The sequence below is a fragment of the Coregonus lavaretus genome, assembly GCF_964263955.1.
Source record: "Coregonus lavaretus genome assembly, contig: HAP1_SCAFFOLD_2454, whole genome shotgun sequence".
Lineage (NCBI taxonomy): Eukaryota > Metazoa > Chordata > Actinopteri > Salmoniformes > Salmonidae > Coregonus > Coregonus lavaretus.
In genome coordinates this window covers 17997-36259 of record NW_028166609.1, presented here as the reverse complement: position 1 = coordinate 36259, position 18263 = coordinate 17997, and the positions used below count along the sequence as shown (strand labels likewise).

The following is an 18263-nucleotide window of genomic DNA, read 5'->3' as shown; positions in this document are numbered from 1 at the left end:
AATAGTATTTGTACTTTTTCATTTTATGAATAAATCTAATTATATATTTATGAGAAGTTTAATACCGTAACTAATATTTTGACCTCATTCATTGACTTTGCGTGGAATACTGCAAGTTCTTTTAAAGTAGACAGAGGCCGTCCCAAATGGCTCCCTATATAATGCACTACTTTTGACCAGAGCCCTATGGTTCCTGGTCAAAAGTAGGGCACTAAAATGGGGAAAAGGGTGCCATTTTGGACTTAAGCAGAGGGGTTTCGCCTCCCCTTTAAGATCGGGTGACACGGAACAACACAAAAAGCAAGTCTGAGGCCTCCAAATCCATGTAATCAAACTGACGTTTTAAGACATCATGTTGAAGCAAACCGTGAACCACGTGTCAAACTCATTCCACAGAGGGCCGAGTGTCTGCGGGTTTTCGCTCCTTCTTTGTCCTTGATTGATGAATTCAGATCACTGATTAGTAAGGAACTCCCCACACCTGGTTGTCTAGGTCTTAATTAGAAGGAAAACACCAAAAACCAGCGGACACTCGGCCCTCCATGGAATGAGTTTGACACCCCTACCGTAAACCTTTCCAGCTCGAGCAGGAGAACAACCAAACATTAAATGGTTCTTTCTTTCTTTCTTTCTTTCTTTGAGACTTACTACGTGGTTTCACTCCCTGGGTGTTGCCCTGTGTCACACTGCATTCAGGTTCACTCCTAAAACAAGGCGTTACTCCTCTCCTCCACCCACCCTACTTCTATCATATATCCAGTTCCTTTACCCACCAAGCCTGTCTGTTTTGTTTAGCTTCAGTTCCTTCATGTGACCTTGTTTTTGTTTTCTTTGGTTAGAGAGGGTGTTCCTCTCTGTCAAGTCTGTCTGTCTGTCTGTCTCGCACTACGTCCTGTCCAAACCTCTCAGCTCCAGCTGACGTCGTACTTTGTCCATCCCTCAGGTGGGGTCAAGAAGACCCGTCGTCCACGGGACAGGAAGCTGACCACGCCCCTGTAACCCGCACGGGGAACCCCCGATTTCAAGTCATCCATCACCCCTAAGTGTCGGGCCAGAACCTTAAAACTGTCCCGGCTGGAATATTGCACCCGGTACGGACCTGTTCCACTCAAACCGCCCCCTTGCTGTAGCTCCTCCACCTTAATTAGGGGGGCGCTGTAAACCTGCTTAACAAAGTTCACGTCAAAGTTCTCCTTCATCAAGTAAGACAGATCCTGTTTGGTGAAAGGCACAAAGTCAGTGTTGAGTATAATGTAGCGCAGGTACTGGTCGAAGAACTGACCCAAGCTGACACCCTTGCGTCCGAAGGTTATAGTTCTGGAGATCTCTGGGCGGATGCAGGAGCGCTCTTTACGCTGCTCGGGGTGACGCATCCAGTCATCCCAGAAGGCTGCGGGCCACTTGGGTTCTAGTTCGTCCCAGACGTCCTTCAACAGCATCCAGCCCAGCCCAGGGAAGAAGTCTGTCCTGTAGAGGAGGTCCGCCTTCCCAGGGTCCACCAGCCCCTCCCTGCCGTTGTCGTTCCAGGCAGACACACACCACAGGGTGGGGTCAGAGGTCAAGATGGGGTGGAGGGCACGGAAGTACTCAAAGAAGTCTGGGGCCACCTTGGAGAGAGATTCATCTGATTAGTAAACTGTGTTACAGTGAGAGAACTTAGAGAGTAGGCTTTCCTCCAGTTATAAGAAGCAATTGTTATTCAGTATATACAGTAGCCTACATTACTAAACTCAGCAAAAAAAGAAACGTCCCTTTTTCAGGTCCCTGTCTTTCAAAGATCATTCGTAAAAATCTAAATAACTTCACAGATCTTCATTGTAAAGGGTTTAAACACTGTTTCCCATGCTTGTTCAATGAACCATAAACAATTAATGAACATGCACCTGTGGAACGGTCGTTAAGACACTAACAGCTTACAGACGGTAGGCAATTAAGGTCACAGTTATGAAAACTTAGGACACTAAAGAGGCCTTTCTACTGACTCTGAAAAACACCAAAAGAAAGATGCCCAGGGTCCCTGCTCATCTGCGTGAACGTGCCTTAGGCATGCTGCAAGGAGGCATGAGGACTGCAGATGTGGCCAGGGCAATAAATTGCAATGTCCGTACTGTGAGACGCCTAAGACAGCACTACAGGGAGACAGGACGGACAGCTGATCGTCCTCGCAGTGGCAGACCACGTGTAACAACACCTGCACAGGATCGGTACATCCGAACATCACACCTGCGGGACAGGTACAGGATGGCAACAACAACTGCCCAAGGTCCTCACCAGACATCACCGGCAACAACGTCGCCTATGGGCACAAACCCACCGTCGCTGGACCAGACAGGACTGACAAAAAGTGCTCTTCACTGACGAGTCGCGGTTTTGTCTCACCAGGGGTGATGGTCGGATTCGCGTTTATCGTCAAAGGAATGAGCGTTACACCGAGGCCTGTACTCTGGAGTGGGATTGATTTGGAGGTGGAGGGTCCGTCATGGTCTGGGGCGGTGTGTCACAGCATCATCGGACTGAGCTTGTTGTCATTGCAGGCAATCTCAACGCTGTGCGTTACAGGGAAGACATCCTCCTCCCTCATGTGGTACCCTTCCTGCAGGCTCATCCTGACATGACCATCCAGCATGACAATGCCACCAGCCATACTGCTCGTTCTGTGCGTGATTTCCTGCAAGACAGGAATGTCAGTGTTCTGCCATGGCCAGCGAAGAGCCCGGATCTCAATCCCATTGAGCACGTCTGGGACCTGTTGGATCGGAGGGTGAGGGCTAGGGCCATTCCCCCCAGAAATGTCCGGGAACTTGCAGGTGCCTTGGTGGAAGAGTGGGGTAACATCTCATAGCAAGAACTGGCAAATCTGGTGCAGTCCATGAGGAGGAGATGCACTGCAGTCCTTAATGCAGCTGGTGGCCACACCAGATACTGACTGTTACTTTTGATTTTGACCCCCCCTTTGTTCAGGGACACATTATTCAATTTCTGTTAGTCACATGTCTGTGGAACTTGTTCAGTTTATGTCTCAGTTGTTGAATCTTGTTATGTTCATACAAATATTTACACATGTTAAGTTTGCTGAAAATAAAACGCAGTTGACAGGGAGGGGACGTTACTTTTTTTGCTGAGTTTATTTATGATAACTGAAAACTGCTACCCTGGGCCCAGATCTGTTTGTGCCATTGTTTCACCTCCTTGTCATGCTAAACATAATAAGCAGTTGGCAAAAGAGCAGAAACAGACTGGTATCCAGGCTATATTAAAGAGACCAGAAACAGACTGGTATCCAGGCTATATTAAAAGAGACCAGAAACTGACTGGTATCCAGGCTATATTAAAAGAGACCAGAAACTGACTGGTATCCAGGCTATATTAAAAGAGACCAGAAACTGACTGGTATCCAGGCTATATTAAGAGACCAGAAACTGACTGGTATCCAGGCTATATTAAAAGAGACCAGAAACTGACTGGTATCCAGGCTATATTAAAAGAGACCAGAAACTGACTGGTATCCAGGCTATATTAAAAGAGACCAGAAACTGACTGGTATCCAGGCTATATTAAAGTGACCAGAAACTGACTGGTATCCAGGCTATATTAAAAGAGACCAGAAACTGACTGGTATCCAGGCTATATTAAAAGAGACCAGAAACTGACTGGTATCCAGGCTATATTAAAAGAGACCAGAAACTGACTGGTATCCAGGCTATATTAAAGTGACCAGAAACAGACTGGTATCCAGGCTATATTAAAAGAGACCAGAAACTGACTGGTATCCAGGCTATATTAAAAGAGACCAGAAACTGACTGGTATCCAGGCTATATTAAAAGAGACCAGAAACTGACTGGTATCCAGGCTATATTAAAAGAGACCAGAAACAGACTAGTATCCAGGCTATATTAAAAGAGACCAGAAACAGACTGGAACCCAGGCTAGAAAACTGCATCTGCTGTATGAATGCATGCAAAGCAAACAAAACATCCACAGGGGCTTCAAGGAATGAGTCCAACATGTGTGGCTGATTAATACAATGCCAATGGTATGTCAACATGAAATGACTAGCCAAAACAAAACATTATAAATTTGTCTTCGAAAGCATCTGCGGGAACAGTTACATAAGTGTGGGGGGGGGGGGGGGGGGGGGTTTAGCCTAAAAGCTTTAAAACTGGTGACTCATGGCAGTTCTGTTGTTTTAACCATTTCCTGTAACTTTCATTACACGTCTGGTGCAGAATTCTACCGATGACGTTTTTTTCCAGACCATTTGTTCACCCAGCTGGCTGTTTCACTCAGGCTACTACCCAAATGGCACCCTATTCCCTATATAGTGCACTACTTTAGACCAGAGCCCTATTCCCTATGTAGTGCACTACTTTAGACCAGAGCCCTATTCCCTATGTAGTGCACTACTTTAGACCAGAACCCTATTCCCTATATAGTGCACTACTTTAGACCAGAACCCTATTCCCTATATAGTGCACTACTTTAGACCAGAACCCTATTCCCTATATAGTGCACTACTTTAGACCAGAACCCTATTCCCTATATAGTGCACTACTTTAGACCAGAACCCTATTCCCTATGTAGTGCACTACTTTAGACCAGAACCCTATTCCCTATGTAGTGCACTACTTTAGACCAGAACCCTATGGCCCACAGGGTGCCATTTGGGACGCAACCTTGGTCTGATTTGATGGGGGACAGAATGAACAGAGCAGGATTTAGGGATCCCTCCTCACACCCCTCTCTGCTAGGTGCCAACGTGGTTAATCCACTAATCAGTTAAATGTTCTAATCTGGGAAGGCCAACCAGGATTACAGCTGTCCACTGAATTGGACACATTGATTAAGACATTTCCCCTCTCTGTTCCCCTCTGTTCACCCCTTTGACTCCTCCCCTCTGTACCCTCCTCTGACTCCTCCCCTCTGTACCCTCCTCTGACTCCTCCCCTCTATGTTTTAGGCTATCCAATGAATGTGCTGCACAAATGAGGAACATTATAGGATCAACGTTCATCATCATGATCCACATTTGAATGTGAGACAGATTTAATTACGCTGAAGAAAAATATAAACACAGCATGTAAAGTGTTGGTCCCATGTTTCATGAGCTGAAGTAAAAAGATCCCAGACATTTTCCATATGCACAAAATGCTTATTTCTCGAAAAGGTTGTGCACAAATGTGATTAAATCCGTGTTAGTGAGCATTTCTCCTTTGCCAAGATAATCCATCCACCTGACAGGTGTGGCATATCAAGAAGCTGATTAAACAGCATGATCATTACACAGGTGCACCTTGTGCTGGGGACAATAAAAGGCCACGAAAATGTGCAGTTTTGTCACACAACACAATGCCACAGATCTCAAGTTTTGAGGGGGCATGCAATTGGCATGCTGACTGCAGGAATGTCCACCAGAGCTGTTGCCAGGGAATTGAAATGTTCATTTCTCTACCATAAACCACCTCCAACGTTGTTGTAGAGAATTTGGCAGTACGTCCAACCGGCCTCACAACCACAGACCACGTGTAACCACGTGTAACCACGCCAGCCCAGGACCTCCACATCCAGCTTATTCACCTGTCGGATTGTCTGAGACCAGGCACCCGGACAGCTGATGAAACTGTGGGTTTGCACAAGCGAATAATTTCTGCACAAACTGTCAGAAACGTCTCAGGGAAGCTCATTTGCGTGCTCGTCATCCTCACCAGGGTCTTGACCTGACTGCAGTTTGGCGTCGTAACCGACTTCAGTGGGCAAATGCTCACCTTCGATGGCCACTGGCACACTAGAGAAGTGTGCTCGTCACAGATGACTACCGGTTTCAACTGTACCGGGCAGATGGCAGACAGCGTGTATGTCGTCGTGTGGGGGAACGGTTTGCTGATGTCAACATTGTGAACCGAGTGCCCCATGGTGGCGGTGGGGTTATGGTATGGGCAGGCATAAACTACGGACAACGAACACAATTGCATTTTATTGATGGTCCAGAGGCCCGAGATCCTGAGGCCCATTGTCGGGCCATTAATCCGCCGCCATCACCTCTTGTTTCAGCATGATAATGTACGTCCCCATGTCGCAAGGATCTGTACACAATTCCTGGAAGCTGAAAATGTCCCTGCATCCTCACCAGACATGTCACCCATTGAGCATGTTTGGGATGCTCTGGATCGCAGTGTACGACAGCGTGCTCCAGTTCCTGCCAATATCCAGCAACTTCACACAGCCATTGAAGAGGAGTGGGACAACATTCCACAGGCCACAATCAACAGCCTGATCAACTCTATGCGAAGGAGGTGTCGCGCCCGCATGAGGCAAATGGTGGTCACACCAGATACTGACAGGTTCTGATCCAAGCCCCTATCTTTTTTTTTAAAGGTATCTGTGACCAAAATATGCATATCTGTATTCCCAGTCATGTGAAATCGATAGATTAGGGCCGAATTAATTTATTTCAATTGACTGATTTCCTTATATGAACTGTAACTCAGTAAAATCTTTGAAATTGTTGCGTTTACATTTTTGTTCAGGGTACATTCATTCCTATCAAAGGCCCATTTAAACCAATGGAAAGTGTTGAATAAGCAGAGAGGGATGGCATTTCTAGACACTGCAGCGGAGCGGGGGGCAGGGGGGGGGGGGGGTTGGTTTAAGCTTTGTTCTGCAAACGAAGCACTTAAAATGTTTTGTTGTAGGCCACAGGGTCGTCGGTGCCCTTAGAGAAGTTAAGGCTCGCACCGAATGTGGATCTAGCGTTTGTCTGCTGATTCAGCGCTGTGTTTTAGGAACCACCCGCTGTAGACGTCCGACTGGCTAAATTTTTCACGCGATTCTACATGTAAAATCGGTTGGAACTCAATTCGCAAATACGTTCAGAGGTGCTAAGCACTCTCGGCCAGCAACCACTACTGCTGTGTCTGAACCCTTAAGCTTTTGGGATAATGCCAGGGCTGGAGCGCAGCTGCAAACCTTGCAACTGAAAAAGCAGCAGCGGATAAATCAGTTCGGACTAGGCCTACTTATACAGAGCCTCATGCAAGTCACTAAAAAGTCTTGACGCTTCACATCAATGCCTTGGTGACAAGCAGAAGTGCAGGGATTTCATTTCCCTGACTGAATTCATCAGGATCTTCTATTGAACCTCATGCAAGTCACCAGCAACTCAGACACTTCTAATCAACGCTTCAACACATTTAGACTGAGGTGCACTTTAAATTCATTTCTCAGTTACAGTGCATGCAGACAGAGGTGTATGGATTTCAGTTACTGTTCACACTTACCTCCAAGTCATCTTCAACGATCACCACACTGGAGTAAGAGAGAGTGTTGAACACCTGGTTGAGGGCCCAGCGGTAGTGTCTGGCAATCTTATAGTAGCCCTGGAACTTCCTGTGCTCCGGCCGTACCAGGATGTCCGAGAGGTCTGGTTGGCTAATGAGGGTCACCTGACTGCCATATGAGCCAATCACGCGGGCTGTCTCAGCATGGCCACAGTCCTGACTAACTATGATTGGGTAGAGTTCTGCAGAGGTGCGGTATTGGATCAATTTGTCAAGACTCCTTTTCACAGTTACTCTGTCACAGGCAATGACCAATATGGGAATGACAACTTGTGGGCTGATGACAGTAACTTCCAATTTGATGTTGTCGGTCAGCTCTTTTATTTCATTGTCCGGTTTTGTGTCTACTTTAGGGTCTGGGACTGCTGTAATGATTAATTCCGGTGTATTTTTCTCTTGGTCCTTGTTCTCTGAATTGTCCTTTGGGGGTACTGGAGGTAACCGTGGCGACGGTTTGTGTTGCCCTTTCTCTTCTATTTTCCCTCCATCCGTCTCTCTTTTTCCCATCTCTTTCCTCTTTTCCCATAGTGACCTGTGACTCTGGATCTGCTTCAGAAGTTCCTTCTGGGTCTTGAGTTCCAATTCTACCTCTTCGGCCAATCGGATCACCTCGCCAGCCAGATTAGTCCCACCCCCTTTTATTCTGGCCACGCCCCACTCTTCCCGCCCCCCTGGTTCAGCCCCTCCCCCTTCCCCAAAGCGACCAATGGGAGTCCGTCCCCAAAGGAAAAGGAGAAGCAAGCCATTGCAGGCGACGAATAGGAAAGCTCCACACAAGATAAGGGAACCTCTCTTGCGAACCATGGCCCAATGACATCAGAGGATGGACTACAGTAGGGAAAAGACTACAGCTGAGGGGGGGGCAGTGTTGAAGTGACAAACAGCCAATAGGGTCCAATCAAAAAGATGAGAATGAAAAGACGTTGTCCAATAGGGGTGGAGAGAACAGAGGTCCAATCACATGATCCTTACTACTCATCCAATAATTTTGCGTGATCGATAACATGACAAGAGAATGATCCAGAACCTTTATTGCGGAGACATAGATGGAGACGTGTGTAACCCGACTGTGGAGACGTGCGTAATCCGACTGTGGAGACGTGCGTAATCCGACTGTGGAGACGTGCGTAACTTAACTGTGTGTTGTTATCGGCTTGGCTGTCCTCCATGAAATAGTGGAGCAGGAGAGCGAGTTGGGGCAAGGGGAAACTGAGAAAAAAAGGAAAGTCTAAAAAACGGGGAGAGGGGTGTTTGGATAAACGGGGAGAGGGGTGTTTGGATAAACGGGGAGAGGGGTGTTTGGATAAACGGGGAGAGGGGTGTTTGGATAAGATAAAAAGGGAGAACCAGGGTCACGTTGAGGTGGAGGGGCTGAGAGTCCTTGGGGTTATCCCTCGGCCATCACCCTGAAACAGAGAGAGAGAGAGAAAAGAAAGTGTGTTAGCGTCAGTTAAGTACATTTCAATTTTCAAGTTTTTCCCCCATCAGTGAAACAGTCTGAAATAAACAAGCACTATATGATCACTAACACACAAGTCCCTTATAGACTATAACTATTTTCTAGAGTCTGCTATTATCTAGAAATTGCCAACTGTATCATTGAGCAGATTCAGAACACTGAGCCAAACTGTTCAGTAGAGGCTGCTGCCTCATCGTTGATGGCCAAGAATGTGTGTGGTACGCCTCTGAATCAAGCTGTCAAACTCTGCTCAGGGTCCATGCTTATCAAGCTGTCAAGTTCAGTACTGGAATACCGTAGCTTAACTTTTCACTACCTTTATTAGGATCGGTGCACAGCTAAAGGCATTACCATATTATGTATCTATCAGCCTGAGTAAGTATCACAGAGGCACAGGACATATCAGCCTGAGTATCACAGAGGAACAGGACCCATCAGCCTGAGTATCACAGAGGGACAGGACCCATCAGCCTGAGTATCACAGAGGGACAGGACCCATCAGCCTGAGTTTCACAGAGGGACAGGACCCATCAGCCTGAGTATCACAGAGGAACAGGACCCATCAGCCTGAGTTTCACAGAGGAACAGGACCCATCAGCCTGAGTATCACAGAGGAACAGGACCCATCAGCCTGAGTTTCACAGAGGAACAGGACCCATCAGCCTGAGTATCACAGAGGAACAGGACCCATCAGCCTGAGTATCACAGAGGAACAGGACCCATCAGCCTGAGTATCACAGAGGAACAGGACCCATCAGCCTGAGTATCACAGAGGGACAGGACCCATCAGCCTGAGTATCACAGAGGGACAGGACCCATCAGCCTGAGTATCACAGAGGGACAGGACCCATCAGCCTGAGTATCACAGAGGAACAGGACATCCTGTCAGCACAAATTTCAGCTAAAGCACTTCTACAGACTGTTGTAGAGTGCTTGTGCGAGTGTGGTTTTAAACCCAACTGTAAAGTCCAGAAACGTAATGCCATGGCCATCCATATTCTATTCAATGGAGATTTTTAAAAAGCCTGTTAGCTGGACAGTAACCAAAGGGACCCTGTGTGCTATATTCAAATGATTTAATTCACCCAGCCAGCTCCACAGGGAGTCTCTGAGATAACAAACGTATACCAGCCAGCATCCAAAGGCAGTCTTTCTGAGGAGCTTGGTATCACACTCCAACCTAACACTGCCCTAAATGGATATCACAGTGATCATTTTAGTCTCTTTGTTGATGGAAACAAACACAGCACGACAGCACTAGCAGTTTCAGCCTTCAGGGAAACACACTGTCAGGGTTTGTCCCAAATGGAATCAAATTCCCTATATAGTGCACTAATATTGACCAGAATCCTATGGAACGTGGTCAAAAGTAGTGCACTGTATAGGGAATAGGGTGCCATCTGGGACTCAGACACTGCAGGACCTTTTGTTATGGTTCACCCCCAGCAGGTTTCTCCAGAGGATGAGTTTAAACTAGATTGTTTATATCCGGGATGGGCAACTTTGAAGGGGGCCACAAAAAACGAATGAGGGGCCGCATAGCTCACGGGTCTGTGTACCCACACACGCAGTCAGAACCGACCCTAGCAAAACATTTTAGCGGCCCCCTCTTGACAGCAGAGAGACATTTTAGAGTTAATTTCCATTAATTCTACACATTTTGCCATGGGGGTTTAGAGAACATTTTACCGTTTTAAAGCAACTTTGCTGCAATTCTAAACATTTTGCCTTAAGGTGGAGAGAAATGTTTGCAGTTTATTTATTTTTTTGACTAACAAAATCAATGGGGGCCCCCCGTCTATAATTCGACCATGATTACTACAAGTTTAGATAGCTGGCTAGACTAACTTACCAGTCCAAAAACGTGTTTGCTGCCATGGGCTAATTGAGTGACTGTCTATAACCAGGTTTCAATCCAACAGGCCTGATGGAAACAGCAAAATTGTCTGTTAACTTTCCAAATGTCGACAATACAAAATACACTACACAATGTGGGATCTGTGTGTCGGTAAAATGTATTATGCAAGAAAAAGCGGAGGAAAAGCTTTTATGCGCAAATATTGATATAATAATAATCATATGGAAGTAAACTTGTGAGTCACGCGATGACGTGTGGTTCTCCCACTACGCAGTTTATTAGGCTACAGATGAAATAAGTTACAAACTTCACAGGGTGGTGAAAGTACAAGGTGAGGCGCTTGATGTTCCTTTCCAATAAATATAGAGGGTCTTATTCTGGTTACATGATGATCGATGCTTGGTACCATTTGAAAAATATAAATAAATATTGCTCTTTTGTCCATAATAACCTCATGATGTTAGCTATACCCGCATTGTCTCTATGAGCTGTTGGCTAGAGCGCACGTGTCAGTACCAGTGGGAAAATTCGCTATATAACGCAACATTTTTTTGTGACAAAAGCATTAGTAGAGTTTAAAATGCCATGGAAACCTATTTAACTTTTTGTTTTTTTTCCGGTACGTCGGAATTTAACCTTGCACTATGTCGTTACACACAGCCTTTTATCAGCAACAAGTACATTTGATGGAAAATGCACATATTGTTTTTAATGCGGATTTTAGAACAGTCACATGAAAATCGGTCGCCAATTGGACGGAAACCTAGCCAGTGACTGACATAAGCGGAAAAACTGCTGACGCACCTGGTGTATTCCATTATTCTAACTCTCAACAGTAAGTTGAGACCCCGACTGAGCGCCACACATCCATTTTCTAACACCACCCTGCTGCTACCACCAAAGCCTGAATGCATCCTAAACGGCACCCTATATAGTGAATACATGGTCAAAGTAGTGTACTAAATAGGGAATGGGGTGTAATTTGGGACGTAACCCCAATTTCCCAACGGGCATCTTGGAGCTGGAAGCAGTTTCCTGCCCATGAATCCCCCTAACAAGGTATTAAACCTGTATATGGACAGTCATTCTGCAGGGACTAGAAGGGCAGAACATACACTATATCAGTAGATGTACTCTTGGGACGCATCTCAATAGTCTTACGTAGCTTCGTACATCCCTTTCCCTGCTCTCTCCTGACTGACTAGGTCCATCCATTCATACCACACTGATTAAACTAGCGTTTAGCCTACATTAAAAGACGTTTTAAACTTCCATTCAGGACGACTGAATGTTTTCCTGTTTGAACAGGGTTCATGCCAGATGGTCCAATAGGCTCAGGCCTATAACACGTGTCGCACACCCGGTACATATTAGCTCTTAGCTTTAAAAAGTGAAGGAACTTAGTCATAAACACGTCTGACGATTACCCTGGGTCAGTCAAACATTGTGAGTTATTGCTTATGCAATCACTCTAATAAGTGGTTTGAGAGAAGAGAGTGACCACACAAAGTCAATTTGCTGACGATTTAAAAAGAGACTCAAGCCTTCCCTCAGAGCTCACACAAACCTGGCACCGTCACCTCTTCTCTTTGGTTTTAAAATGTTGTAAATACTTCTGGAGTGAGCATTTCAATAGCAAAAAAAAAACCTCCAGCCTTAAAAGGCAAGCTGACCAAATAATATCCACGCTTCATAACCAGGTCAGGGATCTAGCCTACTGCGTTTGCAATATCTGGAACGCTTTCAATGACTGAAAATGTGCTGAAATGGACAGTCAAATTCCATAAAAATAGGCCTAGATATCACAGAAAACATGGGCGTAAATTCACGGTCAAATATCTGCCAGACCTGTGCTAATAATTTAACTATTTAGTGTATCCAAGAGAACCCTTTCAACAAGGTCCAGGTCTTGACCACATCATCACCTGACATGCCCTTCTGAACAGACAATGAGCTCTATAGAGGGAGGGCAGAAAGAACTGGGGGAACAGGTACTGAGAACACTGCATGTACATTTACATTTTAGTCATTTAGCAGACGCTCTTATCCAGAGCGACTTACAGTTAGCGAGTGCATACATTTTTATACTTGCCCCCCCCCGTGGGAAACGAACCCACAACCCTGGCGTTGCAAGCGCCATGCTCTACCAACTGAGCTACAGGGGATAAGGGTATCGAGACACGATTTGGAAAGATGGCCTCGTGAGGCTTAGATAAGGGGATTGATTGAGTCCAGAGAAAGAGGTCACTGTATATCCTAACGGGAGACTTTCAACAGACGAGGTGTCTAAACCAATTACAGGTGATAATAAGAACAACGATAATCTTGTAAGCATGGCAATCGGACTAAGTATAAACTAGATTCTCAGAGTGGATGTCCTGGTCTGGATGAGTAATGTGCTGCTGTAGCCTACACCAACTTTCAAATTTGTCCTCCATACTTTGTTCACAGCGTAAATACTAGGCTAACTGACTGATGCTTATATCCACTTTTAACTTTCAGGAAATGTAGGCTGTTGGAGAGTAGGGCTGGAATTTCCAGGGACCTCATGATACGATATTATCACAAAACGTTTGTGCCGATACGATACGTATTGCGATTCTATATGTATTGCGATTCGATACCGTCATTTTATTGCGAGTCGATGTTCCAAACATATTGCTCACCATATGTCTGCTGCAGAGAGACAAGCCAATGGAAAACAAGTTTTGATCAGTCATGGAAATAAAAGTGCTGAAAACAAATTGGTTCCCTAGCTAAAGGGATACTTCGGGATTTTGGCAATGAGGCCCTTTATCTACTTCCCCAGAGTCTGATGAACTCGTGGATACCCTTTTTATGTCTGTGTCCAGTATGAAGGAAGTTAATGCTAACTAGCGTTAGCGCAACGACTGGAAGTCTGAGTATTAAGCATGCTAGCAGATACCCATAGACTTCCAGTCATTGCGCTAACGCTAGTTAGCAATTGCGCTAGTTATCAACTTCCTTGAAACTGCATGCAGGTATCCACGAGTTCATCAGACTCTGGGGAAGTAGATAAAGGTCCTCATTGCCATAGTCCCAAAGTATCCCTTTAAAAAGAAGATGGAAAACAAGCTATGAAGGAAAAATACTGGAGTTTTGGTGCAGGTACAGCCAACTAGCGCAAAAATAATATTGCAATACTGTCAAAACTATACGATATATCGTCAAAAATAATATCCCGATATGTAACTTTAGATTGTTCCCCATCACTATTGGAGAGGAAATCGGTGAGCCTCGTTTCCTGGATGCTCAAACGGGCAACAAATTCAACAGAGCTGGAGAGGCTAATCTACCCATCTCACCATGGGAACACCAAGAGCTACAACTATTCCAGCTGACACTCACCAACACATAGAGGGTTAACGTTACATCGGAAACACATGGCTTCAAACGTTCAAACACCTAGACATGGTAGGATTGCAACACTAGACAGCTATAGGGTGAGTGAACGAGGGAATGGAACAGTTGAGGGAAACGCACACAGAAAGAGAAAAAAGGAGGTACTGCACCAAAGGTTTTGGGGTTTGAGGACAGAGGGGTAGACAGCATAGACTTGTGGGTAGACAGAAACATCAAAGAGGGAAATAAAAGAGGGAGACGGCAATCACTTGCTAATCTATGGTAGCATTGTAAGAGACAAGTTACACAAAAGCCAAAGAAGAAAGGTTTGAAAGGAGGTGCCAAAAGGTGAATAAAAGCATTGTTCTTCAGTACCTGAAGCAGAGAGCAGTCTAGTTCTCCAGTGTCTCTTTCAACACATCATCAGAAAGTTTAAAGGCAGGGAGAGGATGATTAATGGGGTGGGAGAAAATAAAGAATGGAAGGGGAGGGAGGGAATTGTTGCTCACCCTCACAGGAACAGAGCCATTTGAAACTCTAACCTCCTATTTTTAACCCTCTCTCTCTCTCTCACACTGACACGGTTAAGTACCTGCGTGGTTAAAACGTTGTAATTAGAAGGTCGATGTTAAACTGATTCAGTAGTCTTGCTAAAATTAGGTTTGTTATTAAAGTAGCTACTTGAAGGTGTCCTAGTCTAGAGAAGAGTAGGCTACTAAACCAATCTGGGCATGAGTATAATGATGAAGAAAAGCAAAGTCAGTCTCAAGGCAACGTATGTATCAGTGTCACTTCGATCTTTTTGTTTTGACAGCTCGCTATATCATACCTCGACTATCGCTTGCCAGTCAAAGACGTGGCCAATTACAAAGCAGCAACTTGGCAAACGCCATTGCCAAATGAATGGAATATCTGAAAATGCCTACAATAGTTTATGGATAATAACAAACGTGACCAAATTACACAACTATCTCACAATTTCAAAAACCGAATGGCAAGCAATCTAGTGCTCCCACTGCCTAACGTTTCTAACTAGTAGCTAGCTTGCATGTGATTGATTGCATGACTGGGATAGCTAGCTATTGACACTTATTGCAACCACAATGAGTTAGAAATCTTTGGAAATTGCAATACTTGAACAATTGCATATTGTTGATGCTAGCTAGCATACATTCTAGTAAGTCAGAAATCGAGCTTTTCAGAAAATCAAATGCTAACTAGTTAGTACCATAACGAGCTGGCTAGGTACATCAAATCAAATCGATTTAAGTTAACTTCAGACAACTAACGTTAGCTACCTCTCTAACTAAGCATGAGTACAATTTCCACCTTCACCTTTTGTCATTTCCCCTGTAGGACGTGTTGCTTGCTTTCTGGAAAGCCCGCTTTGATGTCGACGAATAGTCTCCACTCTCACTTTTCTTCCTCTCCGTTTTGCCCACCGGTGTCAGTACCTCACTGCATGTCCAGTTCCCATTTTCCCCTCTCACCCCTCACGACCTAGGATCCGCCATTTAGCTAGATGTGTTAATTTTTTATATATAAACAAAATGATTCACCAAGATGAATTTGCGATAAGCATCGTCCTCTTCACCACCGCTCTCCTACCAATTCCGTCCAAGCCAGTGTCTGTTTCACTGGCTCTTGACCGTATACTTCATTTAACACCAACACCGAATTGTATACTCTACTTCCGGATTGACTCATTAAGCAAGGCCAACCTCTGCTTTCCTCCCCTTTACAATTTCCCCTAGCAACAAAGTGCCCTGACAACCGTTGTAACCGTTGTTTCTGCTATCTTTCTGTTGTGTCTATGGTTAGTTATCAAAATGCAGTGTTCTGCTGAAACAAAACCCTGCGCGTTGCCAGTGCCAACTGGTCTGCGCGGTGTGCAATCAGTTGGACATTTTTTATCCGCTCAAATTTGGCACCGCCTCTTGATTCATTGATAAGAGTTGACAAGTTGTCAAGTCATATCACTACACTTCAGACAGAGAGACTTGAACTTTGAACGTCCAGTAAATGTAGACTAGTGCTACTGCCTGTTGATGATGCTTACTCATATACAATTCATCCTGAAATGTGATATCTTTGAATGAAAGCTTTTTTTTTATAGGATAGAGTATGCCATCTTTTGATGACAGACACACAAAAGTGGTATGTGAATAATTTATTAATTTACATTCATGCCTATGTGTGTCGACTCCAGGCAAGGGCCACCACTTTATGTAGGGGTATGGTCACAACACCACTGTAGTTATTCCAGGGACAGGCTTGCAGTTCTTGGTGTTCAGTGGCAATGTCCGATCCAGAGTTGAAGCTCTGCAGATAGTGGAGTGAGTCCATGGTAGAGGGAAGTCAACTATCTCTCTCTCTCTCTCTTATTGTGTCCGTCCCAAATGCCACCCCGTTATCAAATGGCACCCTATTACCTACATAGTGCACAACTTTTGACCAGGGCCCAAACTGCACCCTGGTCAAAAGTAGTGCACTACATAGGGAATAGGCTCTGGTCATTTGGGATACCTCCATTGTCTATCATTTAGTTGTTGTGTTTTTGAGGTCCCTGTGGTGCCGACAGCTGCTCCTCAGCTCCTGCTTCTCAGCTGAGATCTAAACAGAAGAGAACCACAATGAAAACACAGTTTTATTTTTATGTTCTTGTAACATACAGTACCAGTCAAAAGTTTGGACACACCTACTCATTCCAGGGTTTATCTTTATTTTTTAAAACTATTTTCTACATTGTAGAATAATGGTGAAGACATCACAACTATGAAATAACACATATGGAATCATGTAGTAACCAAAAAAAGTGTTAAACAAATCACCATTTATTTTATATAGCCGCCCTTCAAATAGCCAACCTTTGCCTTGATGACAGCTTTGCACACTCTTGGCATTCTCTCAACCAGCTTCACCTGGACTGATTTTCCAACAGTCTTGAAGGAGTTCCCACATATGCTGAAGATAGTCATACCATGGATCATTTAGCTATTCGATTTAGAATTGTAGATATAAAACAAATATATACACATTGAATAACACATTCATAAATGGCAAAAAAGACAGTCAAAAAATAAATCATAACCAATAAGGTTTTGAAGTGTCTGTCCTATATGTAGGAGATGTGGTCCTCTGTAGCTCAGCTGGTAGAGCATGGCGCTTGTAACGCCAAGGTAGTGGGTTCGATCCCCGGGACCACCCATACACAAAAAAAAAAAAATGTATGCACGCATGACTGTAAGTCGCTTTGGATAAAAGCGTCTGCTAAATGGCATATTATTATTATTATTATTATTATGTAAGACAGATCAGAAAATATATATATATATACAGTACCAGTGAAAAGTTTGGACACACCTACTCATTCAAGGGCTTTTCTTTATTTGTTAAACAAATCAAATTATATTTTGTAGCCACCCATTGCCTTGATGACAGCTTTGCACACTCTAGGCATTCTCTCAACCAGCTTCATGAGATAGTTCACCTGGAATGCTTTTCCAACAGTCTTGAAGGAGTTCCGACATATGCTGAGCACTTGTTGGCTGCTTTTCCTTCACTCTGCGGTCCAACTCATCGTTTCGGGTAGCCTTCCACAAGCTTCCCACAATAAGTTGGGTGAATTTTGGCCCATTCCTCTTGACAGAGCTGGTGTAACTGAATCAGGTTTGTAGGCCTCCTTGCTCGCACACGCTTTTTCAGTTCTGCCCACAAATGTTCTATAGGATTGAGGTCAGGGCTTTGTGATGGCCACTCCAATACCTTGACTTTGTTGTCCTTAAGCCATTTTGCCACAACTTTGGAAGTATGCTTGGGGTCATTGTCCATTTGGAAGACACATTTGCGACCAAGCTTTATCTTCCTGACTGATGTATTGGGATGTTGCTTCAATATATCCACATAATTTTCCTTCCTCATGACGCCATCTATTTTGTAAAGTGCACCAGTCCCTTCTGCAGCAAAGCACCCCGACAGCATGATGCTGCCACACCCGTGCTTCTCGGTTGGGATGGTGTTCTTCAGCTTGCAAGCCGTCCCCTTTTTCCTCCAAACATAACGATGGTCATTATGGCCGAACAGTTCTATTTTTGTTTCATTAGACCAGAGGACATTTCTCCAAAAAGTACGATCTTTCTCCCCATGTGCAGTTGCAAACCGTAGTCTGGCTTTTTTATTGCGGTTTTGGATCAGTGGCTTCTTCCTTGCTGAGCGGCCTTTCAGGTTATGTCGATATAGGACCCGTTT

The 18263-nt window shown here is 44.7% G+C and overlaps 1 protein-coding gene across 1 annotated transcript; it reads right to left on the bottom strand.

Moving 5' to 3' along the window:
- Nucleotides 1-639: 639 nt before the first annotated feature.
- LOC311114522 (alpha-1,3-mannosyl-glycoprotein 2-beta-N-acetylglucosaminyltransferase-like) lies at nucleotides 640-15699 on the bottom strand. The gene is made up of 3 exons (XM_084189772.1): nucleotides 15351-15699; nucleotides 7276-8741; nucleotides 640-1607 (listed from the first exon to the last, which is right to left on the bottom strand). The coding sequence occupies exons 2-3, from the start codon at nucleotides 8137-8139 to the stop codon at nucleotides 906-908; spliced, it is 1566 nt and encodes a 521-aa protein (XP_084045898.1). The 5' UTR covers nucleotides 8140-8741; nucleotides 15351-15699; the 3' UTR covers nucleotides 640-905.
- Nucleotides 15700-18263: the final 2564 nt, after the last annotated feature.

Excerpts from the sequence above, each read along its gene's own strand:
- LOC311114522 (XM_084189772.1), bottom strand. The coding sequence starts at position 8,139 with ATGGTTCGCAAGAGAGGTTCCCTTATCTTGTGTGGAGCTTTCCTATTC. Across the intron at positions 1,608-7,275 it reads TCGTTGAAGATGACTTGGAG|GTGGCCCCAGACTTCTTTGA; the intron begins GTAAGTGTGAAC and ends TCTCTCTCCAAG.